Source organism: Orcinus orca, chromosome 19 (assembly GCF_937001465.1).
Source record: "Orcinus orca chromosome 19, mOrcOrc1.1, whole genome shotgun sequence".
NCBI classification, from domain to species: domain Eukaryota; kingdom Metazoa; phylum Chordata; class Mammalia; order Artiodactyla; family Delphinidae; genus Orcinus; species Orcinus orca.
Genome location: NC_064577.1, coordinates 40,485,499 through 40,498,893, shown reverse-complemented (window position 1 = coordinate 40,498,893; position 13,395 = coordinate 40,485,499). Strand labels below are relative to the sequence as shown.

Below are 13,395 nucleotides of genomic sequence, written 5' to 3'. Positions count from 1 at the left end.
GATATCCATCACAATGTTAGACATAGGACTAAACCCAGGGTTTAGTTATCCTTGTTCACTAGAGGATTATAAAACCAACTTTCCACATCACCAGTAAGTGTGGGGTTCTTGGGGAAAATTTGTCTGCCAATTGGTTCCTCTCTCCCTCTCTGATGGGAGAGAGTTTTTCCTGAGACCAGGCTCCTTCTTAGCTGACCATGGTCCATGAGACGCTATCAGCCAGTCTTTGGCCAGCTCTTCCTCTTTTTCTTTTCCAACCCTTTACGTCTTTGCCCTATAAATTCGTAGAAAAACTGTTGGCAAGTGGTCAGCTACTAGACCTTTGAAAAACAGTACCATCACCCCTGCCCCACTCCTCCCAGCCCCACCCCCAGGCAGTTAATAGGAGAAAGGAATAACTGTGTCACTCCTGGCTTCCAGTTGCTCATCTTGCTCTTAAATTGGAGGCCTCTGGGGCTGAAGGAAACTGGACAAAGTGTGCTGAGTAGCCTAATAGGACTTTTTTTTTTTCCCTCAAAGTTCCCTATTGTGGAAAAATAAAATAATGTGTTTAATTTCTGAAACCTGATGCCTGATTTGCCTTGGCAGCCATCCTCCTGGGCTTGGCCGAGAGTCCAGCAACACTACTATACTGATTAATACCAGCTCAACTTGCTCCCTGGAGAAGAAGAGCATTATTTACTTGACCATTTTCTTAAATCCTTTTTAATTTGCATGTATTTTAGCATGATCTTATTGGCTTTACCATGCTGTATCTCTGACCACTGGCCCCAAAGAAGCCTCAGGGAAGACTGTTCTGCTCTGTGCACTCACAACCCCATCACAAGCAAGATTTTGTTCCACCCGGTGATTAGAAATGACATGTCACGTGTTCTGTTTCTTCTGGGGCAGGCAAGTTCTAAGTGTACTTTTGTCCCCTGCTGGTCTTCAGGCCACTAGTAGAAAGGGAGGGAGCTGATGCTTCCCAGAATTCAAACAGGGCTTTCTGTACTGTTCCTTCCTCCCTTCCAACTTTCCTCCCTTCCACGGTAACCCCTCTGCTCATTCTGCCCCTCCCTTGTAAAGCCCACAGGGATATCAAATAGCTTTTCTCTGAAGGGACACAGAGGATTGAGGAACCGTTGGGCCCCAGACAGTCCCTGACAGGGAAATGTAAACACAGCTGTAGAGATGGGAGCAACCCATCTTCCCTCCTCCCCCATTTCCCACCCAGAAGCAGGGAAAGGCCACCCTGCTGCGGAGAAACAAACAAGCAAACAAAACAAAGCACAGCCTCAAAGCCTGCATGAAGGTCACCAGAAACAAGCTGCTGCCCAGGCCTTGACGGGACCAGCTGAGGTGCCAGACCCCTCCCTGAACACTTAGAGCAAAGGCAGCTCCAGAGCAAGTTGAGGTCTGGACATTACTGAGCCTGGAAACATGGCTCGATTTTTGAAGCCTCCCCACTCCTGGACATTTTGTCTTCTAATCTCAAAAACCCAGCTTTCCGCCGCAGGTACTTATCTCCTGACCCCTAGTTGCTTAGGGATCATAATGCATTCAATTCAGCAAGTAAGAACAGGCCCACAATAAACCCTTGTCCAGGGCTCTCAGAAGTTTAAACTCTGAACCTCCAAGCCAAAATATTAGAAAGGGCCTCCTTAGCTTTTGTTAATTACAAAATAAATAATGCCAGCAGGAAGGAGAATTACTTTGGGGGATTATTTGGTGGGATTCAGGCCTTGCTTTGCACATACTGGGAAAGCTCCAACGCCACAGCTAGGGTGGTGCTGCCCATTCTCACTCTCTTGGCACAGTGAATGCAGGGCCTTGATCCCACGGGACACGCTCTTGGCACGGCGCTGCCTGGGAAGTAGCTCTGATCGGGTGGACAGCTAATGAGCTGTGCTTCCTTCCTGGCCATCAGGGCCCTCAACTGTAAAACTGCAGAAGTCAAAAGACAATAATAGCCTTCAAATACTGACCACTCAGTATGTGCCTGGCATTGTGCTAAGTGCTTTACAGTAGGTCGTCTCGTTCCATATGAAGTCAGCAATATTCTTACGCTCACTTTACAACTGAGGGAACCAGGGCTTAAAGAGATTCTGGAACTTGGCCAAGGTCAGCCAGCTGGTAAATGGCGGGGCCAGGATTTGGGCCCCATCATTCTGACTCCAAACCTACCCTCTAAACCATTCCACTCTACCTCCTCTATTCTCTGAGGTCTTCTAGCTCTGAATCACAAGTCTGGATTTTCTCCATGGTTTTTTCCTTTCACTGGCGGTGCCAGGAAGAGAAATGTGTTTGGGACTCTCCTCTGCAAGTTCAGAGGAAAACAGTTCCTAATAGACAAGGGGCTCCTTACTTCCTCTGTACTAGAGATGCCAATCAAAGCTGGACACTGGACAGACCCCCATATCAGCAGGGCACAGCCTGTGTGAAAGACAAACAAATCCTAGCCAGACAGGAAAGGGGAGTTCCCCTTGGTTCTGTGACCCCCCCCTTCTTTCTTTCCTGGCTTATCCGCAGGGTCCCATGCTGCTGATACTACGGCCCTTTGCACCCCACTGCAGCTAGGATGAGATACCAGGCTATGGAAACTCTTCTGGAGAAAGAAAAGTATAATACATAATCTACAGATTCCATGCACGACATTGTATGGAAAGAACCAAAAATAAATCACATTTCTTTATACATTTAACAAATTGCTTTTAGCATTCACATATTCATTAACTATTGGATTGTAGGTGAACCTACCTCATCTTGTACAATCCTTGCAAGATGCCTGGGGGTAGGTACTTTTATCCCTGTTTTACAGAGAAGAACACTGAGGCTCAGGGAGACTGACAACATTGGCCATGGCCACATGACTGGTAAGTAGGAGGGCTGGAATTCAAACCCAGGCTAGGACTATCTGACTCCAAAGCCTGTACTCTTTTCAATAAAGAGTGTTGTGTAATGAAAACAACCAAAATTATGAAATGGGAAGGATCCCAGAATATCTTGGAAACAGAGTTGCATAACTATATGTGGTACACGTTATGATAGTAACTACCATTTATTGCATGATTACTAGTGCCAGACATCGGGCCAAATGCTTTAACACGCTTCATCGCTACTGCTCAGTGAGATACATGCTAGTAACCCCATTTCTGCAGGTAAGAAAACAGGCAAGCTCAAAGGGGTTAAGTAACTTGCACAAGGTCACATAAGTGACCTTCTGTCTACAGGTTGGATAGCAGGTTGACTTCCATCAGGTGTTAACCTTTCTTAGCCTCAGTTTCCTCCTTTGTAAAGTGGGTTGCTATGGTACCTACTATAATGGAGTTGTGAGGGTTTTTTTGATGGTGGTGGTGGTGGTTTCTGTTGTTTTGGCCACGCCACAAGGCATGTGGGATCTTAGCTCCCCAACCAGGGATCGGACCCATGCCCCCTGCAGTGGAAACGTGTAGCCTTAACCACTGGACCACCAGGGAATTCCATGAGTTGTGATTTTTAAGTGAAACAATTTGTATGAAGCACTGAGCACACTGCTTGGCTCCCTCAGGGCATCCCCATGTTACACAACACCTAGACTTCTGGGGTGCTGGGGAGGGGTAGAAGGATTCCTGGGGATGGTTTCAGAGGACAGTCCTAAGGAATGGAAGAAGGGTGAAAGCAATCCTGGCATCTGGCATTGGGTCCTGACAGCAACCATGAGTCAGCCCCAGGTGCCGAGGGACCAGCAGTGTTCTCAGCACTGCTGGGTGTGTGCTGTGGTCTCTTGGCCATGGTCCTCTTCAGTCACACTGTCTGAACGTCATTCTTATAAATCTGGCCTGGGTTCTTTTCAGAAAAACAGCCTCCACCATGTGATGTCATGGTCCAGCCTTGGTCAGGGAAGGAAGCAGGGAGGAGGTTGTGTGTACAGAGTTGGGTGAAACAGGATCTTCTTATTTCTGGAGGGGCCCATCTGGTCCTGGAAGAAACTCTCTACCCTTCTCCCCTCCCTTCAAGACTCAGTAAAGAATCAATGTTCTGATCTGGAGTGAGAGGGAGGTGATAAATCTAATGGTTAAGACCTGAAGCTTAGCATCAAACGGTCCTGGGTTCATATCCTGGCTTTGCCAATTACTTCCTCTGGGACCTTGAGAAAATCACTCCTGTTTTCCCCATTTCACCCATGGACAAGATAATTCTGATGTTATGGTGGTGAAGTTTTAAGAAATGCTTGGAAATCACTCAGCATATGTGTCAGGGAACACACTCTGCAGCACATAGTAATTGTTCAATAAATGTAGCTACTATTAAGTCCCCAGCAGCTGATGAGGAACATGGCTTGACAATTTTCTCTGCTTTTTACATATAACTTATAGATATTATAAGAGAGCCAGCGTTTTCTCCAATAACCATTCTTCCCTGTGAGAGGTGGTCAGGCTTCTCACGCCAGCACCCTGGAGATGAGGAGGCTGGGGAGAGACGGAGTAGTTGTGTCCCTACCCCTTTGTCTTCCCTCCCTTAGACAGCTGGCTCCCTGGCTGTAGCTCTTCTGGTTCTCCCTGCTGCCTCCCTGCTCTCTGAAGAAGCCTGTCTCCTCTCTCCAGATTGGAAAGATTAGCTGTCCCCAGCCAGAACTTCGGGCTTCCCTGACCCTGGCTCTCCCCCACACCTTCTCCTGTGCTCTGCTCTTTATTTTGCAGACAGCTGGTGAAGAGGCCAGCATGTAGGATTGTCTCTATGCAGTAGAAAAGCTAATTCCTGGATGCTCTGCATGTAATTTCATTGTGTAGGAGGCCCCCAGTGCTTCTGACTCCCCCTATGTTGTTCTGGACTTGTCTGTGTGCATAGGGGGAAGGCTGAGGATTCGAAGTGGCACTCCTCCTTAGGATCAAGTTACCTCTCCCCCTGCTCCAGGCAGGATGACCTTTGGCCCCTAATAAGAAGGGAAATTTACATGGCAGTAAGATCCCTGCCCAGGAGAAGTCAATACAGGTTGAGGCCAGAAATCTCAGGTCAATGTCCAGCTGGATCAGAACCAGATCCCTCTCTTCCCAAGCCCTGGGGGTGGGAGTGGGCTAAGGACAGAGGAATAAGGGATTGTGTAGGAAACTCAAAGCCTAGACTCTACTAGATATAAGGAAAAAAGACTGAAGACAATACTACACTGCAGTTAAAAGGAAAAAGGCACATCTGTATATGGTATCATGGAAAGATGACCCAAGACATTACTAATTTTTAAAAAGTCGCTGAACAAGGATATTAATTCCCATTTATGCTTGTTTTAGGTCCAAAATACCTGGGGGAGGTGAGAAAGGAATGGGGTTATAACGTTTTCTGTGTTTAAGTATTCTGCAATGAGTATATACTTATGTATTACTTGCAATTAAAAAGTATGTCTTTAGAGCAAAAAGTATATATTTTAAAGCAGAAACAAGCTCAGAAAGGAAAGGTAACGGCCCGCAGGGGTGGAAAATACGACTTCCCATGAAAGAGCCAGCCCCTGTCCCTAATGAAGCCCTTCTCTGGCCCCTTGCTGCAGATCATGGGACTATTTCCTATGGCAACTTGGAAAAGGTGAGGTCTCTAGTCCCCGTTCAGTCCCAAAGGACCCCCATAGCAGCAGACCCGCAGTTACCAGGATGCCCCCAGGGGTCAAATGAAAACAGCCAAACATCCAACTGGCTAGGAAAAGTGAGAAGAGGAAAATCAGGAGGGGAGGAAATTTACAGATTCTCCAACAGGTTTGAATTCCCAAGTTCAGGGAGGATTACAACAAGCTCTCCTTTGGAGGTCTCCACGTCATGATGCAAGCTTAACTCCAACTCTAGGCTAAAATACCGCTTTCTACCAAGTCACTTGTATTTTCCCTTTTGCTTTTTATATATGAAAATATATAATTATATATATATAATTTTATTTTATATATGAAATGTTTTATATATTTTATATATGAAATATATAAAATATATATTTTATATATGAAAATGTTGAGCTTCAAATATATATTTTATATATGAAAATGTTGAGCTCCAAAGATGTGAAATGGCCTACCTAAGGTTACACAGCAAGACAGAGGCAAAACCTGCCTTCAGAATCCTAACCAATGTTTGTTTGTTTTTATCCATTATACCATACTGCCTTATTTACAACCCAGCATTTGTTTTTGTCAACTTTAATCTTGATCCCAAGCCTAGTCTTTACCCACTGTGGGCTCAGGTGCCTCTGGCCAGTGGAAATGGCTGATTTTGCTTTCTGCCCCTCCTTGCTTCCTCCTCCCATCTTATCACCTAGAACTCTCCCTCTTGACCATGTTTCCTTCTTTTTTTTTTTTTTGCGGTACGCGGGCCTCTCACTGTTGTGGCCTCTCCCGTTGCGGAGCACAGGCTCTGGACGCGCAGGCTCAGCGGCCATGGCTCACAGGCCCAGCCGCTCCGCAGCATATGGGATCCTCCCGGACCGGGGCACAAACCCGCGTCCCCTGCCTCGGCAGGCGGACCCTCAACCGCTGCGCCACCAGGGAAGCCCCCATGTTTCCTTCTTGAAAAGGGCAATCACAGGTGGGAGGGAAGGAACGGAGTTTGTCCCTGGCCTGAAGTGACTCCAAGGCAGCCTGGCTCTTTTCTGCCCGTTGCAGAAGATGACCCTCACCAGGAAGGCTTGGGGGTTCATGCCAAGTGGGCCAATTCCCTTCTCCCTCTGGATGCCTTGCTAAAGCAACCTCTTGATCCTAGCTATGGAAGAACAACAGGTTATCAGTGGCCATGATTTAAGAGCCTAGGACCCTGAGATGAAGATTTGAAGAGAGATGGTGCAAGATAATTTGTGGTGGGAAGGAATCAGTAAACTGGGACAACAGCAGCAGCTGAGTCCAAGGGTCAGTGTCTGGGAGTAATTTAGGAAAGTTCGGTGCTGACAGCTGTGTCTGGAGTTGAACGTCATGGCCAAATCAGCTCCTGGGATCCTCGGCTGCTTCAGGCCTACAAAGCTCTGGCTCAGGACACAGAGACAGCTGTGGTGTGGCAGAAGTCAGGGCCGCTGGGGCCCCATGCTCAGCCTTGCTGTTTCTCAGCTGTGTGGCTTTAGGCAAGTCCTTAGGAAAGGAAACCAGCATCTGCCTAAGTGAGCGCAGTGCCCTTTCACAAGTGTCACTCTCACTACAGATTAGTGAGGAGGGTAACGTCCCTGTTTCACATGGGAGGAATCTGAGAATTCATGAAGGTAACTGAGGTCATTCCAGGCTATATAGCTGGAAAATGGGAAGACGGAATTAGGACTCAGAGCTTCTGAGCTCAAGTCCTGGGCACTTTCCCCTGGGCTTTAGCTTCTTCCTCTGTAAATAATGTACCCACCTCATGAATGAAGTCACACATTGTAGGTTCTAAACCTTCCCTTTTCACAACCTTGGCCCTGAGGAGTTGTGGCCACCTTCTTCTTGGGAATGGAGCAGTCTTACTTTTGCCACTGCACTCAATCTGGTTCGTGGGTCTAGGCCCCAGGGGGTGCCTCGAAGGCAAGGTATTCGGACTTTGCTTTCCCCTCTACCTCTATCCCCTGGCCTTCTCCACACTCTGAAGGTCTGGCTCCCTCTTCTCCTCCTCCTCCTCGATTTTGGCAGGCGGGCTGACATCAGTGGGTGTTCCCAAGGAAAGGGAACTCTGAGCCGAGCTTCACGGGCCCCTTCCCCCACGGCCCCGGACAGCCCCAACCCCCAGCCTTAGAAACGGCAGCGTTCAGAGGCCCTCTGAGCTCCCAAACCCCTCCCTCTTTTCGCTACCCGCCCCCCCCCACGCCCCCGCCGCCTCGCGGAGGAAGGGAAGGGGTTGCTAGAGTTCGGGGAGCGGAGGCTCAGAGACCCCGACGAGTCCTGGGCGCCACGCAGCCGAGCCCAGGAAATGGATGCCGGTTCTGGGGTTACGAGGGGAGCTGTCCAGCCCCGCAGGGTGAGCTAGCAGAAAGGGTGAGCCAACGTCGGCCAGGCGGAGGGAGCGGCGGGCGCCAGGGCCGGGTGGGGCAGCGACTCCCCCTCCAGCCCGCCGGCCCCGGGCGTCGCCCCCGCCCCCCACGTGGCCGCAGCCGTCCCAGCCCCTGCGAGGAAGCGGCGCGGCTTCCTGCGGCTTGGGACGGGGATATAGGCGCCCCCGCCCGGGACCGGCTCAGCGCCGCCGCTCCTCCTCGCCTGTTCGCCGCGCGATGGCCTCGCTCCGGGCGGAGCGCGCTGCCGGCGGCCCGCGGCTCCCCGCGACCGGCGCCGGGCGACCGGCAGCGCTCCGCCTCCTCCTGCTGCTGGGCGGTAAGCGCAGCGCCCCGAGGCCCGGGCGGGAGGCGCGGGAGGCCCTGGAGGGGAGACGGGCTGGACGGCCAAGACCGGAACGGGCCCCGGGGTGCGGATGCGGACAGCGCTGCTCTTTGGACGGTCCCTGGCCCCACCACGGTGAGGGCGCAGCGCGAGCTGCTTCCCACTGGGGAAAAGCTGGCGTGCCCGGGTCCCACAGAGAGGTCTTGGGACGTCTGGAGCTGGCGAGGAGGGAGGGGTTTGGATGTGAGTGGGAATGAATTGGTGCAGCCCCTCTCTTCTGGGCACTGAGGCATCCCGTGGGGGCCTGGATTGCTTCTCTTTTTTTTCTGAGAGTAGCCCTGACTTCCAAGGGTCTCAGCCCCCAACCCACACACCCCTTCCTCCAGGCTCCAGATCCCCAGCATCCCGTCTCCCTGCCCCTTTTCTGCTCACAGCTGTCCTGAAGCCCCAGGAGTCCCTGGCTCAACTTCTTCCCACCCCAGACGTCTTAAAGTCAGAAGGTGAGTACCCAGCAGCTGTGGGAGGGTGGCCCAGGGCAAGGAGAAGAGAGGTCTGTGGGGAGTGTTCCTTTCTCACAAGCCAGGCCCCAAACCCAATTGGTGCCCCTAAGTTCTGCTCTGTTCTCTCTTGGGGTTCCTTGTGGTCTACCTCTCATCCCACAAAGCCTCCAGCCGGCTCTGAGCTGGCCCACCTCACAGGTGGATTAGAAGATCCCAGAAAAAGTGTATGTGGAAGTTCTTGCCAGGCGGGGTAGTGCTGGGCACATGGAAGACATTAAATTTTTCCTGAGCTGAGACTCTCTCCTCAGCCAGGACTGTCTTGCTTGGGAAGGCTTCTGAGTCTCTCCGGGTAGTTCCCATATTTGAAGACAGGAACAGTGGTTCCTCAATGGAAGTGCCTGGACCAGAGGGCTTGGAGGGTGGCGTAGGGGTGTGGTCAATGTGCAGCATCTCTGCCCACAGGGAAAACAGTGGAGGAGAAGTATGAGACAAATGTCCTACGTTGCTGGGATGATTATAAGGTTCAAATGGACTCTATCGAAAAGGATTGGTGTGACTGGGCACTCATTAGCAGGTAGGGGCAGTGCTGGAGGGCGGCTTGGGCCAGGGCTAGGGCTTGCTCTTTGTGGGCCTTGAGTAAGTGTGGGACAGTCCTCTTTTTGGGCCCAACCCTTCCCTCACTCTAGTCCTCTCCTGTCCCCAGGCCTTACAGCATCCTTCGAGACTGCTTGGAAAGGAATGCAGAAGAGTTTGGCCTGGGCTTCCCCAATCCCTGGGCAGAACAGATCATCTTTGAGACCCACCAGATCCACTTTGCCAACTGCTCCCTGGGGCAGCCCCCCTTCTCAGACCCCCCAGAGGATGTGCTCCTGGCCATGATCGTAGCCCCCATCTGCCTCATCCCCTTTCTCGTCACCCTTGTGGTGTGGAGGAGTAAAGACAGTGAAGCCCAGACCTAGGGTGGCGTGAGCTCTTCAGCCGCCATCTTACTCCTTTCCTCCGCAGGTCTCTCCCCTCCCCTCCCTACTTCCTTCTCTCACTCCTACCCCAACTGCAGATCCTTAGATCGGTGGAAATGGAAGCTGGGTGGGGTCAAGGCTCAAGTTCTGTAATCTTCAAAATAAAACTGTTTTTTTTTGTACACTGTTCCCCTCCCTGTCCCAGTGGGGCCTGTGTCCTTCCCAGAGTCTCTGCCATTCCCACAGGCCCTCTGTTCTGAGCAGCAGAGCTGGAAGAATCTGGATAGGCCCACTGTTTTGTTCACTTACCTGCCCCCCACCACCCCTTCCCCCACCCGAAGGCCACACCCGTATACTTCCTTCTCTCAAGGCCAGGCCTTTCCTGCGTCTATCCAAACCCAGCTCCAGGAAACGTGCAGGAAGAGACTCCCTTCCGGTCTGGAGAGCAGCCGGGGAGGTGAGGGGGGTGGGATGAGGGAGGACACTTTGCCGTGGCTCCTGCAAGAAGGAAGGGGGTGCCACCCGGGAGCCCTGAATTTTCCCTTTCCTGATGCCTCAGTTTCCTCCCAGGGCCTGGGAATAGGAGCTCTGATCTGACCAACAGGAGTCCATCCCTAAGGACCTCAGGATTGAGGGCAAAGGCAGTGGGGGCTTCCTCTACTAGACTCGCCACAGGACTTCTCCAGGTCCTTGGCCCTCATCCTACATTGTCCTGGACCCTGGGTGGGTGTGGCCTGCAGCCTGGCCACACACTGCCCCCTGGTGTCCACTAAAGCTAACAACCAGAAGATGGACGTGGCCTGGAAGAAGCTCAGAACTGAACCCTGTGATCAGAGACCTGTCATCCCCATAGCAACCACTAGTTCTTCACTGCATGCTTCTGTTAGCTTCTTGAGCCATACTTATGCTCCATTTCCCACTTCTTAGGGACATACCTAGCGATCCACATTTCTGTATATGGACACTCCTATATGTTCCCTGGATGGTGAGGCCCAGTTCTCCCCATGGAAACTTCACCTCCAGTTCTCCATGGGACAAATCTGCCAGGTCATCAAAAATGTCTAGAGCATAACTTGGTTCTTCAAAAAGACACCTGTTTATTCCTTGTGGCACCTGGCACCTCTTTAGGAACTCTCCTTCCCTCCTTGTTGAAATGTAAGCCTCCCTGAGTACATGCATATCCACTTCCTGGGACGTGCCTGTCTGTTCCACAGATATATACCTATATGCTTCTAGAACATATCTGTTTATTCTCTGAGACACACTTGTCCTCTCAGGACACATCTGGCTCTCTAGAGACATACCTATTCCCTAGGACATTTAGAGTTTTCACCAGAGAGAAAACTTTGCTCTATTTCCATGAATGCATCTGTCTTCTCCAAGGATATATCTATGCTCTTTTTGACCCATATTTGCCTTCATACATTTTACTAATATACATCAAAGGCATGTTGGTGTAAGACACTGTATATTGCATATTGTGTTGGGAAGATAAGTTAGATAAGGCTTGGCTTCTGCTTTCAATGGCTTTCATCTAGCAGAGGAGCCGACATGTACACAAATAAAAACAGTGGAGGGCTTCCCTGGTGGCGCAGTGGTTGAGAGTCCGCCTGCCGATGCAGGGTACACGGGTTCGTACCCCGGTCTGGGAAGATCCCACATGCCGCGGGGCGGCTAGGCCCGTGAGCCATGGCCACTGAGCCTGCGCGTCCAGAGCCTGTGCTCCGCAACGGGAGAGGCCACAACAGTGAGAGGCCCGCGTACAGCAAAAACAAACAAACAAACAAACAAAAAAAAACAAAAGAAAAACAGTGGAGTGTGTGATGAGAGTCATGCAAGGGATGCAAGCCAAATGTTTTCTGAGTGCAAAGGAAGGAGGGGCCCATTTAGCTAAGGTGCAGTCACAGGAGGTGAGATCACAGGAGGGTGGTTGTGGAGTTGGCACCTGACTAGGCCTTAGATGGAGTACATTCCCCTATGGGAGAGAGTCGAAAGGGAGGTGAGTTAGAAAATTATTGCAATAATCCAGGTTTGAGAGAACAAGGGCATGGACCAAAGGAGTGGTGAATGGGGAAATGGAAAAAAATTAAAAAGTAGGGAACTTCCCTGTTGGCACAGTGGTTAAGAATACGCCTGCCAATGCGGGGGACACGGGTTCGAGCCCTGGTCCAGGAAGATCCCACATGCCGTGGAGCAACTAAGCCCGTGAGCCACGACTACTGAGCCTGCACTCTAGAGCCCACGTGCCACAACTACTGAAGCCCATGCGCCTAGAGCCTGTGCTCCGCAATAAGAGAAGCCACCTCAATGAGAAGCCAGTGCACCACAACAAAGAGTAGCCCCCGGTTGCCGCAACTAGAGAAAGCCCGTGCGTGGCAACAAAGACCCAACGCAGCCAAAAATAAAATATTAATTAATTAAACAAAAAAGTGAGCAGGAAAAAAAGCAATTAAAAAAATAAAAATTAGGAAAGGTTATTAAAAATAGGGGAGGGATTTGGATATGAAGGTGAAGTAGAGGAGAGGTTAGAGCTGACTCTGGCTTTGAACCTGGGTGCCATTAGAAGGAGAAGCTGGCATGAAGAAAATGGTGTATAATATGAATAACAATGGAACAAGCTGTTATGTACCGTAGAGAGTTAGAAATGGGAGTGGTGGTGGTGCTGCTAGTGGTAGAAAAGGGTTGGAGCTAGAAATATAGGGTTAGGAGTCCCCTGCACAGAAAAGCCATGTGAAGCCATGAAAGGGATGAGAGTTCCTGGAGAGAAGGTGTACTGAAGAAGGCTAAGGTCCTTTAGGAAACATCCACATGTAAACAATGAGGACAGAAGAAGACAAAGGGAAAGATCAAAGAGATAGCAGAACAAGAATAAAGCAGTGCCATGGAAGCGAAGGAGATGGTACCCTTTGAGAGAACTTTTTTTTTTTTTGATGTGGACCATTTTTAAAGTTTATTGAATTTGTTACAATATTGCTTCTGTTTTATGTTTTGGTTTTTTGGCCACGAGGCACATGGGATCTTAGCTCCCCAACCAGGGATCGAACCGGCACCCCCTGCACTGGAAGGCAAATTCCCAACCACTGGACCACCAGGGAAGTTCCAAGAGAACATTATCTATTAAATGGTTCATTCATTCATTCATTCAACAAATATTTGTTGGGCACTTCTGTGGACCAGGAACTGTACACAGTGTAGGATGGACTTTGGTGGGGGAGATGTTAGAGATCAGACAGGAAATTGAGAGGGTGGTAGAGTCAAGGGAACTACATACTTTCCAGTAGGGATGACGTCAGCATGTTTGTAGACGAGAGGAGCCAGGGGAAAGGGAAAGAGGGAATATGATACACAGAGAAGTCCTGGAGGAAACTGGAAAGGAGAGGCAATCAGCTGCCAGAGGGTTGCCCTTGTAAAGGAAGAGTGATACTTCTTCCTTTGAGTCCAAAAGGAAGGAGTAAAAGAGAGGAATTTTTGAGAGATGAATCCAGTGTGATGACAGAGAGGAAAGATTAAGAGGTTCACATGCATGGCCTCGGTCTCATAAAAATAGAAGGGAAGGGCATTCTGCAGAGATGGAGGAGATGGGAACAGGTGGAATGGCATGATGAGTGTGGAAAAGTTTGAAGAGTTACCTTGAGGGATGTGACAGGGAGCCAATAAAAGACAAAGCGTCACTGGGCTGCAC

At 50.3% G+C, this 13,395-nt stretch overlaps 1 protein-coding gene across 1 annotated transcript; it reads left to right on the top strand.

Moving 5' to 3' along the window:
- Positions 1–8,017: 8,017 nt before the first annotated feature.
- Positions 8,018–9,895, top strand: RAMP2 (receptor activity modifying protein 2). The gene is made up of 4 exons (XM_004282836.3): positions 8,018–8,248; positions 8,689–8,754; positions 9,217–9,328; positions 9,458–9,895. Exons 1-4 carry the CDS (start codon positions 8,149–8,151, stop codon positions 9,711–9,713), a joined length of 534 nt encoding a protein of 177 aa, XP_004282884.1. The 5' UTR covers positions 8,018–8,148; the 3' UTR covers positions 9,714–9,895.
- Positions 9,896–13,395: the final 3,500 nt, after the last annotated feature.

What these genes read in the sequence shown, in the direction of transcription:
- RAMP2 (XM_004282836.3), top strand. Translation starts at nt 8,149, where the DNA reads ATGGCCTCGCTCCGGGCGGAGCGCGCTGCCGGCGGCCCGCGGCTCCCC. An exon ending in CCTCCTCCTGCTGCTGGGCG is followed by an intron (nt 8,249 to 8,688) that starts GTAAGCGCAGCG and finishes TTCTGCTCACAG; the next exon opens with CTGTCCTGAAGCCCCAGGAG. An exon ending in GACTGGGCACTCATTAGCAG is followed by an intron (nt 9,329 to 9,457) that starts GTAGGGGCAGTG and finishes TCCTGTCCCCAG; the next exon opens with GCCTTACAGCATCCTTCGAG.